Source organism: Muntiacus reevesi, chromosome 2, assembly GCF_963930625.1.
Source record: "Muntiacus reevesi chromosome 2, mMunRee1.1, whole genome shotgun sequence".
Classification (NCBI taxonomy): Eukaryota; Metazoa; Chordata; class Mammalia; order Artiodactyla; family Cervidae; genus Muntiacus; species Muntiacus reevesi.
The window spans coordinates 172038462-172065653 of record NC_089250.1 but is presented as its reverse complement, the minus strand read 5'-3'; the positions used below and the strand labels follow the sequence as shown (position 1 = coordinate 172065653).

Below are 27192 nucleotides of genomic sequence, written 5' to 3'. Positions count from 1 at the left end.
TGCGCTCACGGTTGCCGTGGGAACGTCTCGGAGGATGGCAAATGCTCAGCCCGGCGGAGTGCTGCGGTGACATCTCGCTGAGCTTACACAGCAGGAGCTGTTCTGGGTTCAGTGCCTCCCTCATGGCGGAGATGCTTTGGGGGAGAGGGCGGCTGTGACTGAGGCTCAAACGTGCCGGGTTCTGCAATGGAATGTGAGCCTGGCCGTCTGCAGCCACCTGGGGCGGGGGTGCTACTGGAGACAGCTTTGCCTGCAGCCCGTGCTTGGCTCTGGCCCTTGCCATCAGCTTCCAGCTTCCTGAGCAGGCTCTTCGTCCCTTCTCCTGAGATGTCCAGGCACCAGATCTGGATGCTGGCTCTTAGAAGTCGGTGCCTACCAACCTTCAGCCCAGGCTCCACCTTCCCACCACACCTCGACTGCCACTGCTTGGGTGGTCTCCGGGAGCCGTGGGCAGCATCACTTAAGGAAAGCCAGTGGTGGGCGTCAACAGCATCCTCAGGGCCCTGCCGCCCCCATCCTGGGCTGCTTGTGGTCACCACACGCACCCAGACCCGGTTTTCTCATCAGGGGCCACCCTCATGGATCCCAGCCCTGGCTCCTTGGCCACCTGCTCCCACCGCTCTGCCCGCCCCAGCTCGCTGCCCACACACCCATGGCTGCAGCCCAAGAGATGTCATGGAGCTGTCTCCATAGTCACAGACCTGTACTCCTGACCTTTGAGCAGGTTCTTGACTGGATTATTTGGGATATAAGTTGGCTTGGTATTATCTTTAAAAAAATTAGAGTAAAATACACATAACCTAAGATTTGCCATCTTTTTAAGCATATAATTCAGTGGCATTGGGTACATGCACATTATTGTACAACCATCCCCACTTCATCTCCAGAGCTTTCTCATTTTCCCAACTGAAACTCTGTTCCCCATTAACACTGTAGCCGCCCCCCCCCCCCCGCCCTGCTATCCCTTGTTGTTCAGTTACTCAGTCACGTCCAACTCTTTGCAAACCCATGGACTGCAGCACACCAGGCTTCCCTGTCGCTCACCAACTCCTGGAGTTTACCCAAACTCTTGTCCATTAAGTCGGTGATGCCATCCAACCATCTCACCCTCTGTCATCCCCTTCTCCCACCTTCCATCTTTCCCAACATCAGGGTCTTTTCCAATGAGTCAGTTCTTTGCATCAGGTGCCCGAAGTACTGGAGCTTGAGCTTTAGCGTCAGTCCTTCCGGTCAGTGTTCAGGGCTGATTTCCTTTAGGACGGACTCAGCACGGGGAACGTCCGCTCTCCTCTCTGTCTCTAGCGTCAGGCTTGTCCACACACCTGGTGAGCTGGGATCACACAGGGTCCCTGGCGGAGCGCGTGTAGCCTGAGGTCCTCAGGGTTCACCCGCGCTGCAGCTTGTGTCAGCACCTCCTTCCCTCGGAGGCTGGACGGCGTCCTGTGACGTGGGTGGACCGCACTCCCTTCTCCGTTCGTCCCCTGACGGGTGGGCGCTGGGATTCCTTCCGCCTTTCCCTGGTGTGAATCAGGCTGCTGTGAACGCGGGAGTGCGACCCTCTGTCTGGGTCTCTGCTGTGAGTTCTCCTGGGCACACGCCGAGTGATGGGACTGCCAAGTCACACAGTGCCCTGTGATGTTTTAATGGTAGAGGTTTGATTTCTGTTTAGGTCTCATTTACTGGTGGCTCAGTGGTAAAGAATCTGCTTGCAGTGTGGGACACCCGGGTTCAATCCCTGGTCGGGAAGATCCCCTGGAGGAGGAAATGGCAACCCACTCCAGTATTCTTGCTTGGGAAATTCCATGGACAGAGGGGCCTGGTGGGCTATAGCCCATGGGGGACACGACTGAGTGACTAACACATTGGCCTGTTCGGGATTTCAGCGTCTTTCATGCTCAGTTTGGATCATTTTCTTCATTGCTGTTTTGTTCCGCTTTTTGCTGGTTTTTCCGGGTGCAGTCGTGTGTTGACCATGAGAAAAAGGTGCCCTCGATTGGGATAGGCCCTTCACCGCCGAGCTCGCATGCGGGCGCCAGGTCTGGAGAGCGTTTCCAGAGCTGAGCTGACAGCGCGTCCCCAAGGAACCAGAGGCCAAGATCTGCCTGCGAGCCCAGGGGGCTGGTTGCCTGGGGTGCAGCTAGCTTCATATTTTACTTTGCTCTCAGTATTTAGAGAGCCTCCTCTGTCAAATGTAGCGGTTATGTAAGATCCTTGCGTGACGCCAGGTTCAAATCTGTGTTCAGGCAAGTCTGGCCTCAACTGCTGCTCCTTCTGTCCTGTTTCCGCCTTCCTCCCACAAGTCCTCCCTCTGAGAAAGATTGGTTTATATCCCCACTGGCTTCTCTCTACCGTGTTCACGGGATCTGCTTCTCAGATGCCCGGCAGCCTGGTGTTCACACTCCTTCCACACTTTGCTTTTGACTTGACGGTGTTTCTGGGCATCATGCTCCTCTGTGAGACCACCCCAGTCCCTGCCCCTCGGGCCATACAACCGGCCCTGAGGCGTGTGTGCAGATGACTTTCTGCGGCTGCAGCAGCTCAAACACGTCACCCACCAGTTGTGGTGCCGGACGTCCAAGATGGGTCAGCTCTGGACTACGGTCGCCATGGGGCAGGGCTGGTCCTTCTGAAGATCCGGGGAGAGCCTGCGTCTGCCTCCTCCAGCTTCCAGGGGCCTCCGCCCCCTGATGAGGACACTGGGGCCCCCTGGATCACCCAGGACAACCCCTGCTCTCAGCATCCTTCACGTCACCCCAGCAGCATGCCTTTTGCGTTCGCAGGGGCCCTTCGGGATGCAGGGCCCGTTGACCTGCGCCACGCGTGTTCCCGGTGAGCGTCAGGCTGCGCCCCAGCTTTGAGGCCGCTGGCAGGGCCGCGGGTACCACGCTGCACGCGGGGGAGCTGACTGTCTTCAGACGGGCTCCTAGAGGCGGGCGGTGCGGGTGGCAGCTGGATGCGGTGTGATGCTGCCAGACGCGCCAGCCCTCCATGGGGCCTGCGCTCCCCGGGGCCCCCGCCCAGGGCTGCTGCCAAGGCTGGGCCTCTGCCAGCCCGACAGGCGAGGGGTATCACGGAGCTTTACGCTGCATTTCTTCATGAAAAGCCGGGTTGAGCGTTTGCTTTTCCTTCGTCACGTCTGTTTCCTTATTCATGTTAAACCTGTTATACATCTGGAATTGATTCTGACTCAGAGTGTCATGAATGGGCCATATTTTCTCTTTTTATGTAGCTATTCAGTTATTCCAGCACCATATTTGAATCAGAAGTCTATTCTCCCCATAAATTTGGGAGGCCGCCTGCATCACATACTGAATGTCCTTATGCAGGTGGGCCTATTTCTGGGTTTTCTGTCCGTCCCGTGGCCCGCCCGTCTGTTCCGCGGTCAGACTGCACATTATCAGAGAAGGTTTATGTAACATGCTCTGATACCTGACAGGCTCATGTCCCAGCCTCCTTCTGCTTTTAAAGTTTTTTTCTTGGCTATTTTTGCTTGACTGTCTTTCCCTATGAATGCTCTGACCAACTTGTCAGCTCCAGGAACAAAAAGAAAATCTGAAAAACGTGAACTGCATTCAGTTAAAATGGCAATGGCCCTGCCATTGGTCACCGACTCTTCTGGGTCATCGGTCATTGGGGTTTCCCAGGGAAAGCCCGGGGCTGCCCGGGGACCCTAGGATCCCCAGACTTTATTCCTTTTCACGCCTTAGATCCAATTCCATTTCCTCTTTGTCTGCCTTAAGTCGATTATGGGAGGAAGCAGCTCAGAAGCGAGACCAGTCCCATCAGGAAGTGGGTTCATGGGACCCACACTCGCAGCCTTGGGGGCTGCTCACGAAGGCAGAGGCTTCCGGCCCTTCCGTCGGTGCTTCTCCGTGTGACGTGGGGTCAGGCTGCCTCTGCTCAGGGAGACGCCGGACCCCAGGCTCTGACCTGCCACCACTGGGGCCTTCCATCATCGGGGCCTTCTTGGAGGGGCCGAGCCCATTCAGCCTCTTCCGGCCGGGTCACTGGCCGTCTAAAGCCCCCGTCAGCTGCCCCACCTGACGCTGCAGGGAACCCCTGGCCCGGGGCTCAGACAGCCCCGCGTGTGCCTGATGGCCGCGGGCCTCCAAGGGCCGGTCTTGGGCCGGCAGGGGCCGTGCTGCCCGCCCCCGGGCCCGGGCTGGCCGGTATGCAGGAGCTCAGGGTGTTCTCACCGCCCGGCCAGCTTGGAAGACAGTCCCGCGGCGGCTGTGACGAAGCACACGCCTGGGGGGCCTCCCACAGTCCCTCCCGCAGCCGGGAGGCCGAGTCAGCAGGGGAGGGGAGCGCAGGGCTGGCGGCCAAGGTGGAGCTGGCTCTCACCCCTCCGCCTGCAGGGCTTTCAGCTGGGCCTGGGAATTAAAGTGACTTAAGTCAAAGGACATTACTTTGCCAACAAAGGTCCATCTAGTCAAAGCTATGGTTTTTCCAGTAGTTACATATGGATGTGAGAGTTGGATTATAAAGAAAGCTGAGCACCGAAGAATTGATGCTTTTGAACTGTGGTGTTGGAGAAGACTCTCAAGACTCTTGAGACTACAAGGAGATCCAACCAGTCCATCCTAAAGGAGATCAGTCCTGGGTGTTCATTGGAAGGACTGATGCTGAAGCTGAAACTCCAATACTTTGGCCACCTGATGCCAAGAGTTGACTCCTTGGAAAAGACCCTGATGCTGGGAGGGATTGGTGGCAGGAGGAGAAGGGTACGACAGAGGATGAGATGGTTGGATGGCATCACCAACTTGATGGACATGAGTTTGGGTAAACTCCGGAAGTTGGTGATGGACAGGGAGGCCTGGCGTGCTGCAATTCATGGGGTCGCAAAGAGTCGGACACGACTGAGCGACTGAACTGAAGTCAAAGGAACAGAGGCATGCAGACACATTTGTTTAATGTAAGTTTGGCGTGACACGGGAGCCCTCATAAGGAAATGAGGACCCACATTCCAGGCAGAACCTGGATGTTTTGTGCCGGCTTGGACAAGGTGGCCACGTGGAAAGGTAACTGGAGTCTGTGGGAGGCCGAAGGGGGAGGAGAGATGTTCTAACAAGGGCCTTCTGCACCGAGTTCCCCTGGCCTTGATTTCCCGTCCTGAGGATGAGGTTGTCCGCCTGGGGTGATTCCCCAGTTTCAGGAAGGAAGGGGAGGGAAGTTGCCTTCCTGACCCTGCCATCTTGTGAGCGGTGTTGGCTGGAGATGATCATGAGCAGAGAGCATATTTCAGGGTGTACCCCAACTCTGCTCACACACACACACACACGCACACGCATACACACACGCGCGCACACACACACGCACGCATGCACGCACACACACACACACACACACACACACACCCGCCCAGGAAGAGTCTCCGCTGTGAACTCCATCTCAGTGAGCCAGTTTCTCGGTCCTGAGAGTAGCCAGTGTAGTTAGACAGTCCCGTCTCATTTTAGGAGGTGGTGTTGGGAGGCTGGGCCCCGGGTGGGGTTTGGGGGTGGGCTCCCACCCAAGTGAGGCTTCTGTGTGGCCTGGGCCATCAGTGCTTAATGAGAGGCATTTCGTGGAAACAAAGGAAGAGTGAAGATTGCAGGTTAAGCCAACCGTCGACAGGGTCAGACCAGAGGGCGGCCAGCTGGGGCGGCGTCCAGGAGGGAGACCCCGGGCCATGCCGGCTGGGGGGCTGGGGGCAGACCCCGGCGGTTGCAGTGTGTTTCCTGGGCCGCGGTTGGAACGTCTCTGGTGGCGCCGTCGGGTGAGCTCTGAGGGTGCTGCACCCCACCCTCAGGATGTCCACACGCAACCTGCGGGGGTTCTCTGAGGTTTAAACGGAGCTGTTCCGCTTCAGCGAGTGGGGAAGTTTTCACGTCTCATGATTCCACATCAGAAGGGTGGGAGACGAATTGGAAACGTGAATTACTGGCGGATGTGCCCATTCAGCACCCCACAAGGTGAGCTGTTCTCTCCCTACACGCACCCGCATTCTTCTTAAAGATAATCAAAGATTAATTTGTTTGCAAAACCAGTCTGGTCTCATTAAACATGACCTGATTATTGACATCAGTGCAACAAGAGCAGGTTGAACACGTAGGTCCTTTTAAGGTCCTTTTAGTTCCTGCTTTGCTGGAACTTCTGTGAGGAGTTCCTGATCAGACTTCTAAAAGCCTCTTGAGGCCAGAGCTAACTGAGCATCTCTTCACCAGACTGTGCCTTCAATACTCACAAATTTGGGTGAGTTCCTCACTTCAGTGTCCCCATGGTATCCTGAGATTCCCGGGACCTGCCAAGAACTGACTGTAGTCCCCTGTAACGTCGCAGACCCCGTAAGGCAGGCACCCGGCTGGAACTTGACAGGGTTTTTACAAGCACTGCTCCACAAGCTCAGCCTTCGTCTCTGGTCAAGCCTGATTCGAGTTGTCTGGAGTTGTCGCTGTGAACATCTTTGTCCTGAGCAGTTTCCCTGCACATCTGCTTGGCCGTCAAAGATAAAATAATTGGTTGACGGCTTGGTTTGACAGTTGGGTTTCAATGCCGTAAAAGTCAGGTTGCAAACTACACTGGGAAATGATAACATGTCAGTCAGCAAATCCTCTGTGGTCTCAGCCATCCCTCCCACCCGTGAAAACCAGAAGTTTCCAAACTACAGCTAATATCAGAGGGGTGGTGAGTCGTCCAGCACAGTCTTGGAGAGCACTGATTATCGATTCTCAAGCTAACTTAGACACAGCCTCATGCCTTCTTTCCCCAATGCTAGAAGTTGGCAGAAAAATAAGACAGGCTCTTCCTAGTCCCCGCAAGGAAGTGGTTACGTGATTCTTAATGAGCATATATTTCTTGAAACCCTTTTGCTGTTCGATGGTGGAGAACATGACATAGACAGAATTTTGGTACTTGGCACAGAATCCAGCCAAGTAATACGAGGACTGAGCGTGTGAGGGATCATTTCCACGTAACCCAGACGTGTGCCGCAAGTTATGTACGCTCCCTATATTGTTGAGAACAGGAGCATCCTTTGTCTGATCATTTCAATTCCACGGAAATCTCAGTTTTTAAGACCATAAATTTATATCTAACATTAAATCCTGAATCCTTAATGGTCAGTTGACCTTAACAAAAGAAGTATCATCACTTTCTCTAAAACACACTACAGTCATGAATCTACACTTGTTAAATGAGTTCAGTTTTTTGGCCACGCCACAGGCATATGGGACCTTAGCTCCCCGACTGGAGATCAAGCCTCTTCCCCTGCCCTGTGAGCATGGAGTCCCAGCCAGTGAACCACCAGGGAAGTCCCTACTTTTTGTATTTTTATTTTCACAGTAAAATCCTTAAAAATTTTTGTTGTTAATTTTCATGTTTCATTCAGTTCAGTTCCGTTGCTCAGTTGTATCTGACTCTTTGGGACCTCATGAATCGCAGCATGCCAGGCCTCCCTGTCCATCACCAACTCCCAGAGTTTACTCAAACTCATGTCCATCGAGTCAGTGATGCCATCCAGCCATCTCATCCTCTGTCATCCCCTTCTCTTCCTGCCCCCAATCCCTCCCAGCATCAGGGTCTTTTCCAATGAGTCAGCTCTTGGCATGAGGTGGCCAAAGTACTGGAGTTTCAGCTTCAACATCAGTCCTTCCAATGAACACCCAGGACTGATCTCCCTTAGGATGGACTGGTTGGATCTCCTTGCAGTCCAAGGGCCTCTCAAGAGTCTTCTCCAACACCACAGTTCAAAAACATCAATTCTTCGGTGCTCAGCTTTCTTCACAGTCCAACTCTCACATCCACACATGACTACTGGAAAAACCATAGCTTTGACTACACAGACCTTTGCTGGCATAGTAATGTCTTGGCTTTTTAATATACTATCTAGGTTGGTCATAACTTTCCTTCCAAGGAGTAAGTGTCTTTTAATTTCATGGCTGCAGTCACCATCTGCAGTGATTTTGGAGCCCCTCCACCAAAATAAAGTCTGACAGTGCTTCCACTGTTTCCCCATCTATTTCCCATGAAGTGATGGGACCAGATACCATGATCTTAGTTTTCTGAATGTTGAGCTTTAAGCCAACTTTTTCACTCTCCTCTTTCACTTTCATCCAGAGGCTTCTTAGTTTCTCTTCACTTTCTGCCATAAGGGTGGTGTCATCTGCATATCTGAGGTTACTGATATTTCTCCTGGCAATCTCGATTCCAGTTTGCGCTTCTTCCAGCCCAGCATTTCTCATGATGTACTCTGCATATAAGTTAAATAAGCAGGGTGACAATATACAACCTTGATGTGCTCTTTTTCCTATTTGGAACCAGTCTGTTGTTCCAGGTCCAGTTCTAACTGTTGCTTCCTGACCTGCATACAGGTTTCTCAGGAGGCAAGTCAGGTGGTCTGGTATTCTCATCTCTTTCAGAATTTTCCACAGTTTATTGTGATCCACACAGTCAGAGGCTTTGGGATAATCAATAAAGCAGAAATAGATGTTTTTCTGGAACTCTCTTGCTTTTTCGAAGATCCAGCGGATGTTGGCAATTTGATCTCTGGTTCCTCTGCCTTTTCTAAAACCAGCTTGAACATCTGGAAGTTCACGGTTCACGTATTGCTGAAGCCTGGCTTGGAGAATTTTGAGCATTACTTTACTAGCGTGTGAGATGAGTGCAATTGTGTGGTAGTTTGAGCATTCTTTGGCATTGCCTTTCTTTGGGATTGGAATGAAAACTGACCTTTTCCAGTTCTGTGGCCACTGCTGAGTTTTCCAAATTTGCTGGCATATTGAGTGGAGCACTTTCACAGCATCATCTTTCAGGATTTGAAATAGCTCAACTGGAATTCCATCACGTCCACTAGCTTTGTTCGTAGTGATGCTTTCTAAGGCCCACTTGACTTCACACTCCAGGATGTCTGGCTCTAGGTTAGTGATCGCACCATCGTGATTATCTGGGTCGTGAAGATCTTTTTTGTACAGTTCTTCTGTGTATTCTTGCCACATCTTCTTAATATCTTCTGCTCCTGTTAGGTCCATACCATTTCTGTTCTTTATCGAACCCATCTTTGCCTGAAATGTTGCCTTGGTATCTCTAATTTTCTTGAAGAGATCTCTAGTCTTTCCCATTTTGTTGTTTTGCTCTATTTCTTTGCATTGATCACTGATCATGTTTCTTTAAGTCCCTTTAAATGTCCCTCTTTTTGTTATTTTATCTTTTATGGCAAAATTATATTATGGTCAATTGTCTCTGCTTGCAGCAAAAATTCTCATGTTGAAAAAACCCAGAACCACTGCATCATTTTAAATATGAGATTCCAGCCAAAGTCTGGTAACATAGCCAATGTTTTAAATTTAATAGGAGAACATATTCTACTGACCTTATATAAATAACTGTATTTTCATGAAAACAGGATGTTTAATAAGAGTTTGTGAATTTTAGAGGGAACAGATTGGGAGAGAAGATAAATGTCTCAGTTCTGTTTACAAAGGTGTAATTTTCCAGATTGCTGAAAGCTAATAGCTTAAGAGAAAGAAAAATAATAAGCCTGGAAAGCAAACACTAGAGGACCAGCAGTGCTTCAAACAAAAAGTCATAAAAATGATAATCATCTTCATGAGTTAACGTAGTCCCGTGTAATTAATTCTTGTTTTCTTTCACGTCGGATTAGCAGTTTTAAGAACCCATCCTGGTGGGAAGGTGGTCCACCTTCCAGGGTATGGGACCTGGGACCCCACAGGGTACCGGGCAGCTGAGCCCACACCCCACGGCTCGGGGGCCTCGAGAGGCAGCTGCTGAGGCCTGCTCGCCCAGAGCCCCGGGTCCGCAGCAGGAGAGGCCCTGTGACGGGAGCCCGGGCGCTGAGCCGAAGACCCCACGGGCCGCGGCTGAAGACCCCATGCAGCCAAAATAAATCTAAAAGAAGGGCCCGTCAGTTTTCCCACTAGAGTTTAGACAGGCTCACCAAGTTCAGTGGTATGGTCTTAGTTACCAGAAACATGTGTTCTAGGGTCTTTATCAAAGTCCTTTCCATGAACTTTTTAAAGATGAAGGATTTTTGTCTGCAGTTGATTGTAAAAGCTTTCAGGGAAGATCAGTGAAACAGTAACCATCTGTAAATGGCTAAGACTGAAAAATAATCATGGTCAAAGATCTGATGAGTTTATTGCAAAAATTATGCAATTATGGAAATTTGTTTTTTTCTGTTGCATATAACAATTTGTGATGGTAATTGGAATTATGACTGACATACAGTCATTGTGAGGACATTGAAAAACTTCTAGGCATTTTATATAACTTTGGAAGCTTACATATAAGTAATATATATCCATATAAATATAGTTTAGGGAAGAGTTACCACCAGTTTTTATTTGACAATGTTTTCTATGTAACTTAACTTATCAAATAAGCCTAGTTAGTTTAATATCTCTGTTTTTATAAGGCAAGATAACAAATCTTTTGAGATTCTCTAGGGTTCCTTGAAAATCCCAAACTTAGTTAGAGGTCAAAGAGACCCTATTTCATGTTTGATTTTGGAAAGTTTGTAAAAAATGTCAAAGGGTTGAAAATATGATGAAATAATATTGGAGGTCCTTGTGAAACAATATTTAGCCGTTGAACCAAAGTGATAAAGATTCTAAAGGCAAATATAGGAAGTCACATATTTGAGGAAAAAGAAAACTTAGTTCTTTCAATATTGAGAAGACGCACTTTTTCTAAGTAATCAAACACCCGATAAAGACTGTGAGGCTCAAGAAGGTGTTTGGACCAGACGCAGAATCTCTGTTTTGTAGGCAGGTCACTTAGAAGGTGGAGAAGAACCTTCTCAGATATCTTTTTGATAAACATCCTCTTTGTGTCCTTCTATGGGAAGACTAGATTTAATCTTTGCAGTATCATGACTGTTCCTAGGACTAGAAAAATAAGCACTTACATAAATTATTTCTAAAGCTCTCAGAAATATAGAAACCGACCCAAACGTTTTTTGAGCTCATGTGACGGGATGATCTTTGGCAAGTAAAAGCTAAGCCTTTTTTTAAGTTTATGTACCTGCTTTGCTTCTGACTGTGCCGGGTCCTCACTGCTGTGCGGGCCTCGCCCTGGTTGTGAGACCGGGCTGCTCTAGTTTTGGGGCGTGGGCTCTCGCTGAGGTGGCCTCTCTTGCTGTGGAGCACGGGCTTCAGGGCACACGGGCGTCGTCGCTGTGGCTCGCTGGCCTCAGAGTGCACGCTCAGTCATTGTGGCCCGCGGCTTAGCTGACCTGCAGCGTGTGGAATCTTCTGGACCAGGGATTGAACCGCTGGCCCTCACATTGCGAGGCAGATTCTTAACCAGTGGACCACCAGGGAAGCCCAGTTGAGTTCAGTCGTTCAGTTGTGTCCGACTTTGCGATCCCATGGACTGCAGCACGCCAAGCCTCCCTGTCCATCACCAGCTCCCGGAGTTTACCCAAACTCACGTCCATTGAGCCGGTGATGCCATCCAACCATCTCATCTGTCGTCCCCTTCTCCTCCTGCCTTCAATCTTCCCCAGCATCAGGGTCTTTTCCAATGAGTCAGCTCTTCACACCAGGTAGCCAAAGTATTGGAGTTTCAGCTTCAACATCAGTCCTTCCAAAGAACACTCAAGACTGATCTCTAGGATTGACTGGTTTGACCTCCTTGCAGTCCAGGGGACTCTCAAGAGTCTTCTCCAACACCTTAGATCAAAAGCATCAATTCTTCGGCACTCAACCAGGGAAGTCCAGTAAAAGCGAAATCTTTAAATGATATCTCCTCTAATGTGACTCTAAACCAGTGAGCCTAAAACCCACCAGCCTTTTGTGACTTCACCATGGGCCCCAGAGAGGGCAAAGAGATGCAGGCCTCCCCGAGATCTAGGGCTTCTCCCAGGTCAGCCCAGGAGAGCAGAGACTGCCGGGTTACAGGGAGTCAAACGCAACCCAGTCTGTCCTGAATCTGTGCTCCTGGACCAGCCACGCTGGAGGCGTCCCAGCCCAAGCAAGGGGGTGGGGGGACAGCCGCACAGGCCGTGTGGCCCCAGGTGACCCGTGTCACACAGGAGACGGGACAGCACGCGCGTTCCGGGCTGGTGTGCGTCGACGGACGACCCGCGGGCTCCCGACACCACCCAGGGAGAGTCACGCTCACAGACCAGCCCTAACTCGTGTCTTCCTCCCAGTAAGCTGTACCTGGACGGGAAGAGCCAGGAAACAGCCCTGCCTTCCCCTCCCGAGGGCTGCCCACGGAGACCCCGCCATTCCGGGCAGCTCCCGGACCCCCTCTGCAGGCTTCCCTGCTCTCACGGTCCTTTTGTGTGTTCCAGAAACCCCCGGGGAGGCAAATCTGACCTCTGCAGTCTTGGGGTTTGGCTAGAATTCAAGATGAACTGAGAACATTCCAGAACACAGAGCCCAGATTCAGGAGGCCTGGGTCCCTCTCACCCTCCATCCATCCTGGCTTGCCTCTGGCTCGGAGGAGCCCTGAGCTGCAGGGCTCGGGCCCTGGGAGCGGACGGTGCTCGGCCTAGCCCCCGGCATCCCTTCTGGGGAGAAGACGGCACGTCACAGCCCCGGGCAAGAAGCTGAGTACCCCAGACCCTGACCTCCCCAGAGCTGAGCGTCCAGGCCCTGCCGTGGCAGCGTCGGGTGTGAGCGGGGCTGCCAGATGGGAGCAGAGGACTCCTGGCCTAGCGGTGGGCTCTCTCCTCGGCCTCTGTGCACCGATGGGGCGCTGAGTCGCCACCGCAGGCACCGGTTTCTCCTCCTCCCCATGCTGAGAGCGTGGGCTGCTCTGGGGATTCCCGCCACACTGCCCAGGACGATGGACAGCAGCTCTTCCTGAACTGAATGGAGCCTCAGCCGAAGGGCCCCGGAGCTGAACCCAGGGCGGGGGTCAGCTGCCCTTCACGCTGTTTACCCTTATTTTCATTTTGAACGTTCCAACTGGCTTTCAAAGCAACCGTGTTAAAAGCCATCTGGAAAATGCTGCAAGTTAGGGGGAAAAAATCGCCATCCCGAGACGGCGCCCTTTCTGGGCTGCGTCCTGCCCCTCCCGCGTGGGAGCCCCAGGCGCCTGCCGCCGCCTCCTGCTCTCAGGGCAGGCCTGGCGCTCAGCACGCGCGCCCTTCTGGCCCCGTGGGGCGCAGGGCCCCTCGCCGGGCAGGGCCGAGGATGCTGAGGCCAGGAGCAGCCCAGCGACGCCCTCTGGGTCCACAGACCTCAGAACTCAGGCCTCCGGTGGGCAGCTGGGGGCTCTCTGGTCCCAGCACCTCACTGCACCTGAACGCTCGGGCTGAGCGGCGGGTCCGGGGCCGTGAGCCCCGCTGGGTGATGGAGGTGCCGCCTGGCCGCACCCACAGCCCTCGGGCGCAGTGTCCAGCGAGCAGTGGTGTGACTGGGTGTGTGATCAGGAGTCGGCTGGCGGCCGGAGCAGGGCCTGATGTTATTCTAGGATGTGGTGTTTCTGTGTCCGTCTGAGAGGGAGCCGGGGCCTCGCCTCTAAGCAGTGTCAGGATCTCACTTGAGTTTCTGGCTCACGTCTGCACTGCAGGCTCATTGTCGCGCCCTGGTCGGCAGCCTGTGGAGGCAGAGCCCGTCCGCCAGGGCTCCCAGCTCCAGGCCGAGGGTGGGATGGGCTGGAGTATCGCTCTTGAAAGGGCTCGGGGGCCTTTCCCTGCAGCTGGGGTGGGACAGCTCTCTCGGCTGTCCCGGGGGAGTCACCAGGAGTGTGGATACCGGCTCCAGGGGTGGCTGTGGCCTTCCAAGCTCCCAGGGGGTCGGCCAGGCTGACGGTCACGGAGTGGGCCTTGGTCCGCTGAAGCTCTGGCGTCCCTCTCCCATGACCTCGGCCAGGAGCCCCTGTTAGCAGCCCACCTGCCCCTCTGGTGATCTGGCCTCCAGTGGGTGTGGTCGCACTCTATCCAACACAGTCCTGGAACCACAAGGGCCAGGTCCCTGTCTACTGTCTGACAGTCTGCGTTCCCGGGTGACATTCTCAGGCCGGGCTGGGAACACAGAGACCCGGGAAAGCACTTGGAGTGAGGCCCGTGCTGTCCCCGGGCAGATCCAGGTGGGCGTCACCACACCAGGGCCGCCTCCGGGGAGAGCGCCCCAGCCCCGCCAAGGGGCCACTTTGCTGAAATGAGAGAAAAGATTCAGAAAGACTCATTGCCCTCAGATGGGAGGCCTGCTGGGTGGGAGGGGCCTTTAGGAGCCTTGGGGTGTGGCCACCTGCCTCGGCTTCTCTCCCGGTCTGGGTTCCGGCAGGGCCCGGAAGGTTCGGTGACCGGCTGTCCATCGGCCCACAGCAGCCCTGGCCGCTTGGAAGGCAGTGTTTCGTAGCAGAGGGGACGGCCCTGTCTGGTAACCCGCCCCCGTCTGGGTCCCTCAGGGCGCCTGGAGCACTGGGCGGCCACATTCACGTCCAGCGGCTGCTATAACAAGTGACCACACGCTGAGTGGCTCAAGACAGCACACATTTATTCTTTCGTTGCTGAGGGTCAGAGCCCCGGCCTCAGTTTATCTGGGCTGAATCAAGGGCCCAGAAGGACTGTGCTCCCTCAGAGGCTGGAGGGGCGAGTCCGTCCCTCTCGCCCCCACCCCCGCGTCCCCAAGCTGCAGCCCCTCCAGATGTCACGTTTCCTTTTGCGTGGACCGGATCGTGTCCCCAGATGCACGTGCTGCAGCCCGGCCCCCAGGGCGAGGGGCTTTGTGACGGGCCGGGTGCTCAGCTGCAGTCTGCACAGGAGACGCGGCCCTCCAAAGACAGAGAATCCAGCGGTTTCCATCGCGCCTGCCGCGCTGCTGTCCCGGCGGTGAGGCTGATGTGCCCTCTGCCCCCAGGTGTGCATCGTGCAGAAGCGGGACACGGAGAAGATGTACGCCATGAAGTACATGAACAAGCAGCAGTGCATCGAGCGGGACGAGGTCCGCAACGTGTTCCGGGAGCTGGAGATCCTGCAGGAGATCGAGCACGTCTTCCTGGTGAACCTCTGGTGAGTGGGCCGGGGGCGCCCCCTCTCCTACCCCAGGTGCCCGCCCCCCACACTTCCCCCTCACAGTGCCCCCGGGGCCAGCAGCTGTCCAAGTGTCCACACGCACACACACACGCGTGTATGGACCACCACCGTCATCATCACCACCATCACCATCACCACCATCACCACCATCACCACCATCACCACCACCACCATCACCATCACCACCATCATCACCACCATCACCACCATCACCATCACCACCATCATCACCATCACCACCATCACCACCACCACCATCACCATCACCACCATCACCATCATGACCATCACCACCATCACCACCATCATCACCATCACCACCATCACCACCATCACCATCACCATCACCACCATCACCATCACCACCATCATCACCACCATCACCACCATCACCATCACCACCATCATCACCACCATCACCATCATCACCACCACCACCATCACCACCATCATCACCATCACCACCGTCAGCACCATCACCATCACCACCATCACCATCATCACCACCATCACCACCACCACCATCACCACCATCACCATCACCACCATCACCATCACCATCACCACCATCACCATCACCACCATCGTCACCACCATCACCACCATCACCATCATGACCATCACCACCATCACCACCATCATCACCATCACCACCATCACCACCATCACCATCACCATCACCATCGCCACCATCACCATCACCACCATCGCCACCATCACCATCACCACCATCACCACCATCACCATCATGACCATCACCACCATCACCATCACCACCATCACCACCATCACCATCACCACCATCACCACCATCATCACCACCACCATCACCATCACCACCATCACCACCATCACCATCACCACCATCACCACCATCATCACCACCATCACCACCATCACCACCACCATCATCACCATCATCACCATCACCATCATGACCATCACCACCACCATCACCACCATCACCACCATCACCATCACCACCACCATCATCACCATCACCATCACCATCACCACCATCACCATCATGACCATCACCACCATCACCATCACCACCATCACCACCATCACCATCATGACCATCACCACCACCATCACCACCATCACCACCACCACCATCATCACCATCACCATCACCACCATCACCATCACCACCATCATCACCACCATCACCACCATCACCATCACCACCATCACCATCACCACATCACCATCATCACCATCATCACCATCACAGTCCTCACTATCACCATCACTGGGAGTGTCCAGCGTGGCACAGCCTTGGGTCCAGGGCCCTTGCGCGGGGGGCGGGTCAGATGTGGCGGGAGCCGTGACCCCAGTCGTCCAGCCGAGTGTGTGCCAGGCGCCCCGTGCCCTCAGGTACTCCTTCCAGGACGAGGAGGACATGTTCATGGTGGTGGACCTGCTGCTTGGGGGGGATCTGCGCTACCACCTGCAGCAGAACGTGCAGTTCTCGGAGGACACGGTGAGGCTGTACGTCTGTGAAATGGCGCTGGCCCTCGACTACCTGCGCGGGCAGCACATCATCCACAGGTGCGTGCACGCCTTCGGGGGGCCGTCCTCACAGGGCCCCCCGGGCGCCTCGCGCGCTGCCCTGCCCTTGCCCGCACACCTGCCCCAGGCGCGGCACCCGGGCCCACCAGCGCCAGCCCTCAGTCAGCCCCCCCAGCTGCATAAATGAGGCCCCCCTGGGGCGGGTCATGTCTGACTGCTGAGGCCGGGCACGGGGGCCGGTGCCTTCACTGGGGGCCGCCTTCACCTGCTCTGATAAGTGCAGGACTCCTGCCTCCGCCCCGCCGCTGGCCTTGTGCCCATCTGCCTCGTCCCTGGCAAATTCAAGTTAGTTTTAGCATCTGAAGGCTGATGAAATGAGGAAGGTAGCTGCGTCCACAGGACGAAACACAAAATCCCACGTGGTATAAAGTGCAGCAGACATGATTTCTGCAGCTCTTCCGGGCACGCTGATCTGGTTGTGGTTTGGGCACACACGCTTCCTGACCAAGTGCCAGGAGATCGGGAGGCCAGCTCGGCCACGGGCAGACCCGGGGCTCTGAGAGGCCCTCACCAGGGGCCCAGGCGAGGGTGCTCTGCTTCTGTGTTCTGGGCTCTGGCGCCCTCCCCGACCAGTGCTGGGCGCTCTCCCACTGCGGCCCTGGCAGAGGAGGGGCTGGGCTCCTGGAGTCCTGCTCGTGGGAAGCCCCTGTCCCGCCGGCATTTCTGGCCTCACCTCCCCGCTCCCTGCTCCTTTCGCAGAGACGTGAAGCCCGACAACATTCTGCTGGATGAGCGAGGTGAGCTGCGGCCAAAGCCTTGGGCGGGGGGGGGGGGGGGGGGGCCCACCTGCAGGACACGTTCCCCCCGGACCGGACAGTCGCGCTGAACTCGTCTTTCCTCACAGGACACGCGCACCTGACCGACTTCAACATCGCCACCATCATAAAGGACGGCGAGAGGGCGACCGCGCTGGCCGGGACCAAGCCGTACATGGGTGAGCTCACCCCGCCTGGCCCACACACCCCCGCCCCACCCCGACCTGTGGCTGGGGGGGTCAGGTCCCTTCCCTAAAGGTGCAGCAGCAGGTGACGGGTCAGGCTACTTGACCTGTTCAGGGGACTCTTAAGTGACGGCCGTGTGCTGTGGGTCTGGTCACGAGAGTGGCTCAGCCAGGGGCCTGCCAGGTGGCGCTAGTGGTAAAGAACCCGCCTGCCAGTGCTGGAGACATAAGAGACGTGAGTTCAATCCCTGGGTCAGGAAGATGCCCTGGAGGAGGGCATGGCAACCCACTCCAGTGTTCTTGCCTGGAGAATCCCATGGACAGAGGAGTCTGGCGGGCTACAGTCCATAGGGCAGCAGAGAGTCAGACACGACTGAAGTGACTTAGCAGCCCACCCACCTCCCTCGTCAGGCTGTGGACCTGGAATTGAGACAAGTGGCCTGTGAAAAAGGACAGGTTGGCCGCTGAGGGCGGCTTCCCAGTCCAGCTCTGGCGACAGTCTGGTCTCTGGTCCTGGCCAAGGTTCCAGCCCTGGCCCTGTGGTCATGGGGACTGGAGTCACAGGGGGCTGAGGTCACCGGGGGCTGGGGTCATAGGTTCTTCAGTCAGCGGGGGCTGGGGTCATGGGCCCTGAGGTCACTGGAACCATGGTCCTCGGGGGCTGGGGTCACCGGGGGCTGGGGTCATGGGCCCTGCGGTCACTGGGACCGTGGTCCTCGGGGGCTGGGGTCACGGGGGTCGGGGTCATGGGGACTGCTGTTTGGGGATGCTCAGCTGCTCTCGCCTTCCTGGAAAGCTCCGGAGATCTTCCAGTCTTTTGTCAACGGTGGGACCGGCTACTCCTTCGAGGTGGACTGGTGGTCGGTGGGGGTGATGGCCTACGAGCTGCTGCGAGGATGGGTACGGAGCTCCTGTGACCTGTCGGCCAGGCCCTCAGACCCCCCGGGGTGGCCCAGAGAGCTGATGCTGCCCCCACCCCCTGGGCTCAGGGATGTCCATGCTCCCTGTTAGTGAGGCAGCACGCTGGAGGGGGCTGGGTGGGCAGAGAACCGTCCCGCAGGGCTACACCCCGCCCCTGAGCTTCCCTTGAGGTTCCTAGGCGGCGGGTCCCTCGCCCTCCCCGCAGTGGCCACAGCTTGACCAGTCCCGCAGCCCAGGAGGTCGGAGGCTTGTCAGGCCCCCAGCTGCCCTTCCCATCCCTTCATGGGGGCCCCGGAGGCACGGCACCCTCAGACGGCCGCCCCCTCTGCAGCTGGTCCCCCGAGGCCAGGCCCTCTGCTCGGGGAGGGACAGGGGCGCGGTGCTTCCCTCCCAGCCCGCGGCGGCCTCTCTGGTCACTTCCCTGGCTGAGGTGCAGGCTTGGCCTCCTGGGCGCTTCCCTGGCTGCCCTGGGATGGGGTGCCCCTGAGTGACGGGGGAGGCGCCTGCTGCAGCCCCGCCTCCCCTGCCCAGAGGCCGTACGACATCCACTCGAGCAGCGCCGTGGAGTCGCTGGTGCAGTTGTTCAGCACCGTGAGTGTCCAGTACGTGCCCGCCTGGTCCAAGGAGACGGTGGCCCTGCTGCGCAAGGTGAGCGCCCGCCCCGCCCAGAGTGCGGGCCGGCGGACATGGGGGGCAGGGCGGGCAGCCCGGAGCGCTGGCCAGGGACGGCGTCCAGCCAGGGCCTCCTGGGCCGCATGTCCGTCGCCGCCTGGGCTCCTTGCCTGGCCCGGCCCCGGGTTCCTTCTCTTGTCGCGGCTCCGCCTGTGTGACCACTGGGGCGGCTGTCAGTCCTTATGACCTAATCAAAGCCTTGCAGCCACTTCCGTCACTAACGCCCCAGCTCGGAGCAGGTCACCCCAGCGTGTGTCGGGGAGGCGGCCGGGGCCTGGTCCCACTCAGGCCCGGCTCGTCCTGTCGGAAGTGGGCAGCCACCATCCGCTGCCAGTGGCCTGGCCAGCCCCCGCACCAGAAGCAAGCAGGGAAGACCCCAGAACCCCCTGCCTGGCCTGGGCCCCGAGCACACATCTGTAGCAGCCCCAGGGACTCAGCCTGTACAGACCTGAGGCTGTGGTGCTGCAGCTGGTGTTCCCCTCCCGGGGTCCAGGGCTGGGCCGGGGTCACCCCTCAGCCGGCCAGCTAGCTCCCCACTCAGAGCGGTGTGCCTCAAACACCCTGTGCCCTGAGGGCTCAGGACAAGCGAGGACGGGCGTGCTGGACACGCAGGGCCCGACTGGGCTGTCCTGGCCGGTGCCCGGGACCTCTGGCCCCGGTAATGTGCCTGAGCACCTGGAGGCCTCCCAGCCCCCGAGAGGGGCTGTTAACCAGCCTTCACCGCATGCCGCTGTGTCCACACTGACCTAGGTGGCTCCCAAGGGGGACCATGGCCCCCAGAGGCCCAGGTGGGGTGGGGAGGATCCACATGCCTTGCTGCGGGCGCCTTGGGTGAGGTCTCTGGTGGCTCCCCCTGGAAGGGGCGACTGTGATGGTGGCCCGTCCTGCAGGGCCGCCCTGGGCCCCTGAGCGTTAGTCCTGTCATGGTGCTGAGCTGGTTACCGAGAGCAGGGAACTGGACTGCAGCTGCCGCCCCCTGGTGGGTCTGGGGAGATGAGACCTGCACCAGGGCCGCTGACCAGGGCCTTGTTCCAGCTGCTCACCGTGAACCCCAAGCACCGCGTGTCCAGCCTGCAGGACGTGCGGGCGGCCCCCGCTCTGGCCGGTGTGCTGTGGACTGAGCTGAGCGAGAAGAAGGTGGAGCCCGGCTTTGTGCCCAACGTAAGCCCACAGACCCGGGGTGGCCGGGGCGGGCGAGGGTAGCCGGGCACCGGCTCAGCGCCATCCTCCACAGAAAGGCCGCCTGCACTGCGACCCCACCTTCGAGCTGGAGGAGATGATCCTGGAGTCGCGGCCGCTGCACAAGAAGAAGAAGCGTCTGGCCAAGAGCAGGTCCCGGGATAGCAGCAGGGACAGCTGCCCGTCGGTGAGTGCGGCCCGGCACCCGGCCGCCTCTGCTCTGGCCCCTCACTCCCTCTGTGGTGGGGGGATAGGGGCCCTCCTGCCTGCCCAGCTCTGGAGGGTCACATGGGGCCAGGCTCTGCCTCCATGGTCTCGGGGTCATTTCCCTGTGTGTGTGTGTGCGTGTGTATGTGAGTGCAGTCATGTGTATGTGTACATGTGAGCATGTGTTTGTGAGTGCACGTGTGTGCATATGTGTGTGCATGTGTTTGTGTGTATGTATACATGTGTTTGAATGCACCTGTGTGTGACTGTGTGTGCATGCATTTGTGTGTGTGCACTCGTGTGTGCATGTGTGCACAGCTTATTTAGGTGCATGTCTGTGCACCTCTGTGTGTGTGTGAGTACACTCGTGTGTGCATATGCGTGCATGCACATGTGTGTCCATGTCTTTGCACTTCTGTGTTTTGTATGTGTATGACTGCATGTGTGTGCACATGTATGTGCACGTGTGAGTGCACTCGTGTGTGCATGTGCGCACATGTGCCTGTGTGTGACTTCACTCGTGTGTGCATGTTTGCATGTGCACGTGCATCTGTGTACACCTGTGTGTGCCTGTGTGCACTTCTGTGTGTGTGCATGTGTGTGCATGTGCTTGTATGTGTGTGAGTGCACTAGTGTGTGTGTGCATGTGCACGAGTCTGCCTTTTCTCATGAGGATACTGCTCATACTGGGTGGGACCCCAAGTCCAGAGTGACCTCCCCATTGACTGGACTGGTGGCATCTGTGGAGACTTCATCTCACATTCCTAGGAGTGGGGTGAGGACCCCACCCCAGGGACGTGGTGTAACCCGTCACAGCCCCCACAGTCCTGCTCTTGGAAGTAGGGCTTCCCCTGGGGAGCAGCGGATCCGGCCTGGGCCTGTCCCCAGGATCCGGCTGGTGTTCACGACACAACTAGGGCTGCAGGAGCGGATGGCGGGGTCACAGCAGCGACATCGTAAGCCCGCCACCGTCCCCCTGCTCCTGGGCCCCTCGGAGCCTGTGAGGACACCTGGGGGGCCTTGTGCAGCCCCATGCCTGGGTCCTAGGCAGACACGGGCGCCAGCTCCTCCGCGGTGCAGGCGCCTCCCTGGAAGTCTTGGCTCCTCAGGGAGTAGGTAGGTGGGCCCCCATCCCCTCCCCATTCCATGGGCTGCTGATGGCGGCCCCTGGTGTTCGGCAGGGGCATTGCAGGCTGGTCCAGCTTTATTTATTATAGCTCTAGGAAGTGACATGAAGTCGCTCAGTCGTGTGACTCTTTGAAACCCCATGGACTGTAGCCCGCCAGGCTTCTCTGTTCATGGGATTCTCCAAGTGAGAATACTGGAGTGGACTGCCATTTCTTTCTCCAGGGGATCTTCCCGACTCAGGGATCAAACCCAGGTCTCCCTGCAGGCAGACTCTGCCGTCTGAGCCACCAGGGAATTCCTATTGGTTCTTAAACTTACCTGGTGCCTCAATGGTGCAGAATCTGCCTGCAATGCAGGATACTAGGGTTCAATGCCTAGGTTGGGAAGATCCCCTGGAGGAGGGCATGGCAATCCACTTCGGTATTCTCACCTGGAGAATTCCATGGACAGAGGAGCCTGGCGGGCTACAGTCCGTGGGGCTGCACAGTCGGACATGACTGAGCGACTAACACTTTGTCACTGTGGGGTCTTAGCTGCAACACTCATTTGTTGCAGCATGTGGCGTGAGGGATCTTAGTTCCCGACCAGGATTCCGACCTGCATTCCCTCATCAGAAGGTAGATTCTTAACCACTGGACCATCACAGAAGTCCTTGGTCCAGCTTTTTTCTTGCTGTCAGACTGGGAGTGATGGCTCAGAGTTCTTTGTGTGAAAGAGCTGAAATCAACACCCCTTATTTCCACTTTTTACTGTTGACTGATAAGTGTGATTTATTTACATGTTCTGCACACAAGTGTCTTAGACGATCTGCAAACATCGTCCAGTCTGTGGGCTTTCTCTCTTCAGGTTGGCACCGTCTGCAGCAGTCTTCGGTTCTGATGAAGTCCCGTGTCTGTCTTTTCTTTCCTCGTGTGTGCTTTTGGTGTCATTTCTAAGACACCATTGCCTCACCCGAGGTCACAGAGATGCATCCTTGTGTTTTGTAGTCTTCTGTCTCACGCGTGAGGCTTGGGTCCGTTTTGAGTCGATTTTATGCATAGTGTCAGGTTGGGCCCCGCCTGACTGCTCTGCATGTGGATCTGCGTCGTCCAAGTGCTGTTTATGGAAAGGGCTTATCTTTCCCCCATTGAACTGCTTGGCATCATTTTCAAAAATGAATTGACTGTGAACGGAGGGGCTTGTTTACGGACTTGCACTTCTAGCCCACTGATCCGTGTGTCTGTCCTGCCGGGTCCACCTTGCCTTGACAACTGGGGCTCTGGTGAGTTCTTGGGTCAACAAGTGCGGGTCCTCCAAACTGTTCTAATTTTTCAAGACATTTCAGCTCCTCTGGGTCCCGTGCATCCCCAGGGCGTTCTGAAGGGCTTAAGAATTCTGTCTCAGTTGCTCAGCAGGGCATCTGTGACAGAGTTAAGGACTGGCGCCCTGTCTGCCTGCCTGGGCCCTGTCGCTGCCCACCTTGGGTGAGGCACTGGCATTGATAGGGCCCGTAGGTGTCCGCCCCGAGGACTGTGTGCCCGGAACCACCGCGGGCACAGTGGTCGGGGTGGGGTGTGGGGGGAAGCAAGGCTGAGTTTCAGCGGAGTCCAGGGGGAGCGGCCGGACCTGTAGGGATCTGAGTGTGGGTTATGCCCCTGTGCCCAGCAAGGAGCCCCAGAGGGTCTTCATACGTTTCTGTGGGCTCCTGAGCCTGCATGGCAGAGGCTCCAAAGCCAGAGCAGGCCACGGGGCCACGCACGCGTGCCGCTAGCCAGAGAGGCGCTCCCGAGCTGGACGGGCCAGCCCCAGAGCGCCAGCTGACGGCACGTGCGCACAGCACGCACCTCGGGAAGGCGGGGCCCTGGCGCGTCGCTGCCCGCTTCCTCCGCCTCTAATGCCGCTCCGACCTCCGAGCGGCTCCTCGGGCCGGCTCGCCTCTCGTCCTGGGAGAACCTGCGTGAGGGAGAGTGTGAGGCACAGCCCAGCTCCTCCCCACCCCCCGCTTACCCCCAGACGGCGGACAGCCTCTGCACCCGTCGCCCGCCCCAGCCTCGCTCCCCTGCGCCTCCCTTGGTCTCCGGGTCTCGGGGCTCACCTCCTGCCATGACCTCACCCCCGCCTCTGCGTAGCCCTTGGCTTCAGTCCAGCGCTGGCTCAGGCCGGAGTCTGTGCCCCTGTCCAGTCGTCATCGGCACTGGACATTTCCGTTTAAGTTGGAAAATCAGAAGTCAGCTTGCGTTTACTACCCCTCACCTCCTGAACATCACAGTCCGCCCGGCCTGCCGCGTACGGGCTCTGAGCACTCAGGTCAGCCCCGAGTCGGGCAGAGTCATCCGACACAGAGCCTCTTTTATAACTCAGTATTGACCCTCCCGTGTACTTTATCAAATACTGAAAGTGGAAAAGGGCGCGTCTGGGTCCAGGGTGGGTGTCTGAGCGTCAGTTTTCACCCTCGGGGTCGCGGGGCTGAGCAGGAGCTGCAGCCGCTGCCCGGCATCACATCAGAGGGTCGGATCCTGTGTCGCCAGCCTGGAAAAGGTCCAGGTCAATATCTGAAGTGCGGTCTCTGCTGTCTGCTTGTCACTTTCACACCCCTGTGAAGTCAGAGAAGAGACCCCAGCCGCGGTAACTGGGGGCTGGCTGGATACTCGGTTGTCTTCGGTGAATGCAGGCTAGTGCCCGCCCTCTGTGCCTCCGGCGTCGGGAGGAATGCGCTGTGAGGTCAGGGCCGCGTGCCCCAGTGGGCAGCCGTGTTGGTCAGCTCTGGTAGAGGCTCGGGCCACCACTGGGTTAAGATCTGTCCCTTCTCCCCCTCCGGCCAGAAGCCAGCTGGTCTCCGCGGGCCAGGCTCGTGAGTTAAATGGAAAAACAACAGGAGTAGCATCCTCGGATCCACTCTGTGCCGTGCTGTGTTCACTCAGTTGTGTCTGCCTCTGCGGCCCCGTGGATGTAGCCCACCAGCTCCTCTGTCCCTGGGATTCTCCAGGCAAGAACACTGGAGTGGGTTGCCATGCCCTCCTCCAGGGGGTCTTCCCAACCTGGGGATCGAACCTGTGTTTCCTGCGCCTCCTGCATTGACAGGCAGGTTCTTTACCACTGTTTGAAGCCCTCGGATTCCCACAGATAAAGCAGACTCAAAAGGCAAAGACTCAAAACATCACTCAAAGACGGCGGTGCCAGGCATTGCCATTCCACTCTGGATGTGGGTTTGCTTGTTATTTCCTATCTAGGCTGGTTTTGGGAGAGAGACTATTTTCAGGAGCTTTCCCTGGGCTTTTCCATGATAATATGAATAGCTGCTACTCCACAGGTCAAGGAACTAAGAGAATTCGGCCAGATACCAAGTATTAATACATCCATCTTGGTTATGCATACAGCCGCCAGGGGGAGAAGAGGGACGTGGGCCAAGCATCAGCTCACACCTGTATTCAACAGCCCTCTAAACAGCCGGGCGTCTGCCCTCCTGCGTGCAGATACGCAGGAAGTGGCCGTGGGTACCTTTGGGGAGGACTGGGGTATTGCTGCCATGCACACTTGCTCGGGCCTTCCTGACCGAGAGCCTGCCCCTGCTTCAGCCCACAGGTCCAGGTCTGAGAACCGAATTCGATCTGGAAATGGGGAAAAGAGCTGTGACTTTCCATCCACGTGGCCAACGTCAGCCTGGTGCTCATGCACGCTCCATCTGAGTCTGAGTGTGTGTGTGTGTGTGTGTGTGTGTGTGCACACACAGGCATGTGTGTGTGAGCACTGGCCGTCCACCTCTGACCCTAAAAGCACTGTGATCAGTCAGACACCCTCAGCGTCCCAGGGGTCGGGGTGTCCTGCTTGCCTCTCCAGCCTGGAGGCCTATTTCCGTGGTTACACCCCCTTAAGTGTGGCTGAGTTAGGTGAGGTCAAGGCTGCCACTGTCCGGGATCCCATCATGGCCTTTGGGGCACTTGGTCCTGGAGCAGATCCTCTCGAACTACACGGGAGCCATGGGGCCTCCCCAGGGCACCGTGTCCCCACGGCTCGTTCCTTGTCTTCTGTCTGGAAAGCGCATCCCTCGGGCCCTCCAGAAGAATTCGGTCATCTGGGGGGTCTGTGGGTCTTTACTCTTGAGTCTGCTGGCCGCTCCAGCTGCCCACGTCTCTGAGCCTTTGACCCTATCCCAGCATTCTTCCAAGGCTGTTCTGAACCTTCTGACCGCTTCACCTGGGCCATCCTTTCTTCCAGGTTTCCAAACTGCAGTGCGTTAGGACGCACTCACACCAGGGCTCCTGCAGCGAGTTAGCCCCAAGCTGTGGAGGGCAGACTCCGCCTTGTTCAGCCCCCTCCCAGGCCTGTCCTGCCCACTGGGCGAGCGGCACCTCCCTTCCCAGCAGGTCCAGCGCCTGCCCGCTGGGGCTACGCGTGGCAGCAGAGCCCGTGGGGCAGGGCGTGGGGGCGAGTGCTGTTTCATCTGCAGGAATGGGGTTGGGGTCCCTCTTCTCCGGCAGGAGTGGGGCCCTCCCGCAGGCTCAGGAGAGCGGGGGTATGGGGCTAACCTGCACCAGCGTCCTCTCGGGCCCCTCCTGCGTCTGAGGCCCACTCCTTCCCTATCAGAGCCTCAGTTGGATGCAGGAAACTTCGTGGCAGTGAGTGCAGCCCACTTAAGTTCTGGGGTTGGACATCCCAACCTGGTCTCCAGCGAGCGGTCCGGGCCGCCAGACGGTGTCTCCACGCTGTGCCTTGGGCTGCCTCCTGGCAGCACTGAGCCTGAGCCTCAGACACCCTGGGCCAGCCACGACCACCCAGAGCCACGGTCCCAGGGCAAACCCACCCCCCACACCCTCTCCAGACACTCCTGAGGCGAGGGTCTCAGTAACCAGGGTTTCGCGTGCCAGGGACCTGTGACACGCCTTGGATCTGGCCAGTGTGGGACCAGCTCCAGTCCCCAGCCGGAGACTCTGCTTCTCGAGACCACCCCTACCGCCCACCTTCTTGGGCAGGTCCCGGAAGCAGACCCTCAGCTGGGTTTGTGACCAGGGTCTAGTGACCAGGAGGACCCAGGGTGGAGGGGTGTGGAGGAGCCGGCCCGGTGTAGCTCCTGGACCAGTCTGGCTCTGCAGACCCTGCGGCTGCCCCAACACAGGGGTCGGGCGTCCCTCTGTCACTGGCTAAGGGGGGGTCACCAGGAGACCCCCGCTCCCATGCACTCTGGCCGCCTGGGGTAGAGTGGGCTCCTCAGAGAGCCAGGGAGGGAGAAGGCAGGCACACGGGAGCAACAGACCGGGGATGCCCAGGAACCTCCCTGAAGAATGCGAGGGAAGCTGGCAGGCGCTCACTCGTGTCTCTTTCTAACAGGAGAATGACTACCTTCAGGACTGCCTTGACGCCATCCAGCAGGACTTTGTGATTTTTAACAGAGAGAAGTGAGTGTGCGTGTTGGGGGCCAGTAACGGGGCAGAAAGGAATTTGGGGAGCGGGCCAAGGCTTTCTGACTGCAGCAGGCACATGGCCTCAGTGGGGCTGGGAAGCCTGACCCCCGCCGTCCTCAGGGAGTCCAAGCAGCAGCCCTGGGGGGCGGGGGAGGCCCCTGTGCAGGCTTGTTGGGGAGGAGCTCATCGGCGCTTTAAGGTCTAAG

General features: G+C 57.1%; 1 protein-coding gene across 1 annotated transcript in view; it reads left to right on the top strand.

The window, feature by feature from the left end:
• The window catches only part of STK32C (serine/threonine kinase 32C), a 74423-nt gene that overhangs the window by 45884 nt on the left and 1347 nt on the right, over positions 1-27192 (top strand). The window contains exons 3-11 of the mRNA XM_065920165.1: positions 14811-14962; positions 16367-16540; positions 17261-17298; positions 17406-17495; positions 18298-18401; positions 18954-19070; positions 20130-20255; positions 20329-20460; positions 26913-26980. Of these exons, the coding sequence (XP_065776237.1) occupies positions 14811-14962; positions 16367-16540; positions 17261-17298; positions 17406-17495; positions 18298-18401; positions 18954-19070; positions 20130-20255; positions 20329-20460; positions 26913-26980 (1001 nt within the window). The remainder of the gene's footprint in view (positions 1-14810; positions 14963-16366; positions 16541-17260; positions 17299-17405; positions 17496-18297; positions 18402-18953; positions 19071-20129; positions 20256-20328; positions 20461-26912; positions 26981-27192) is intronic.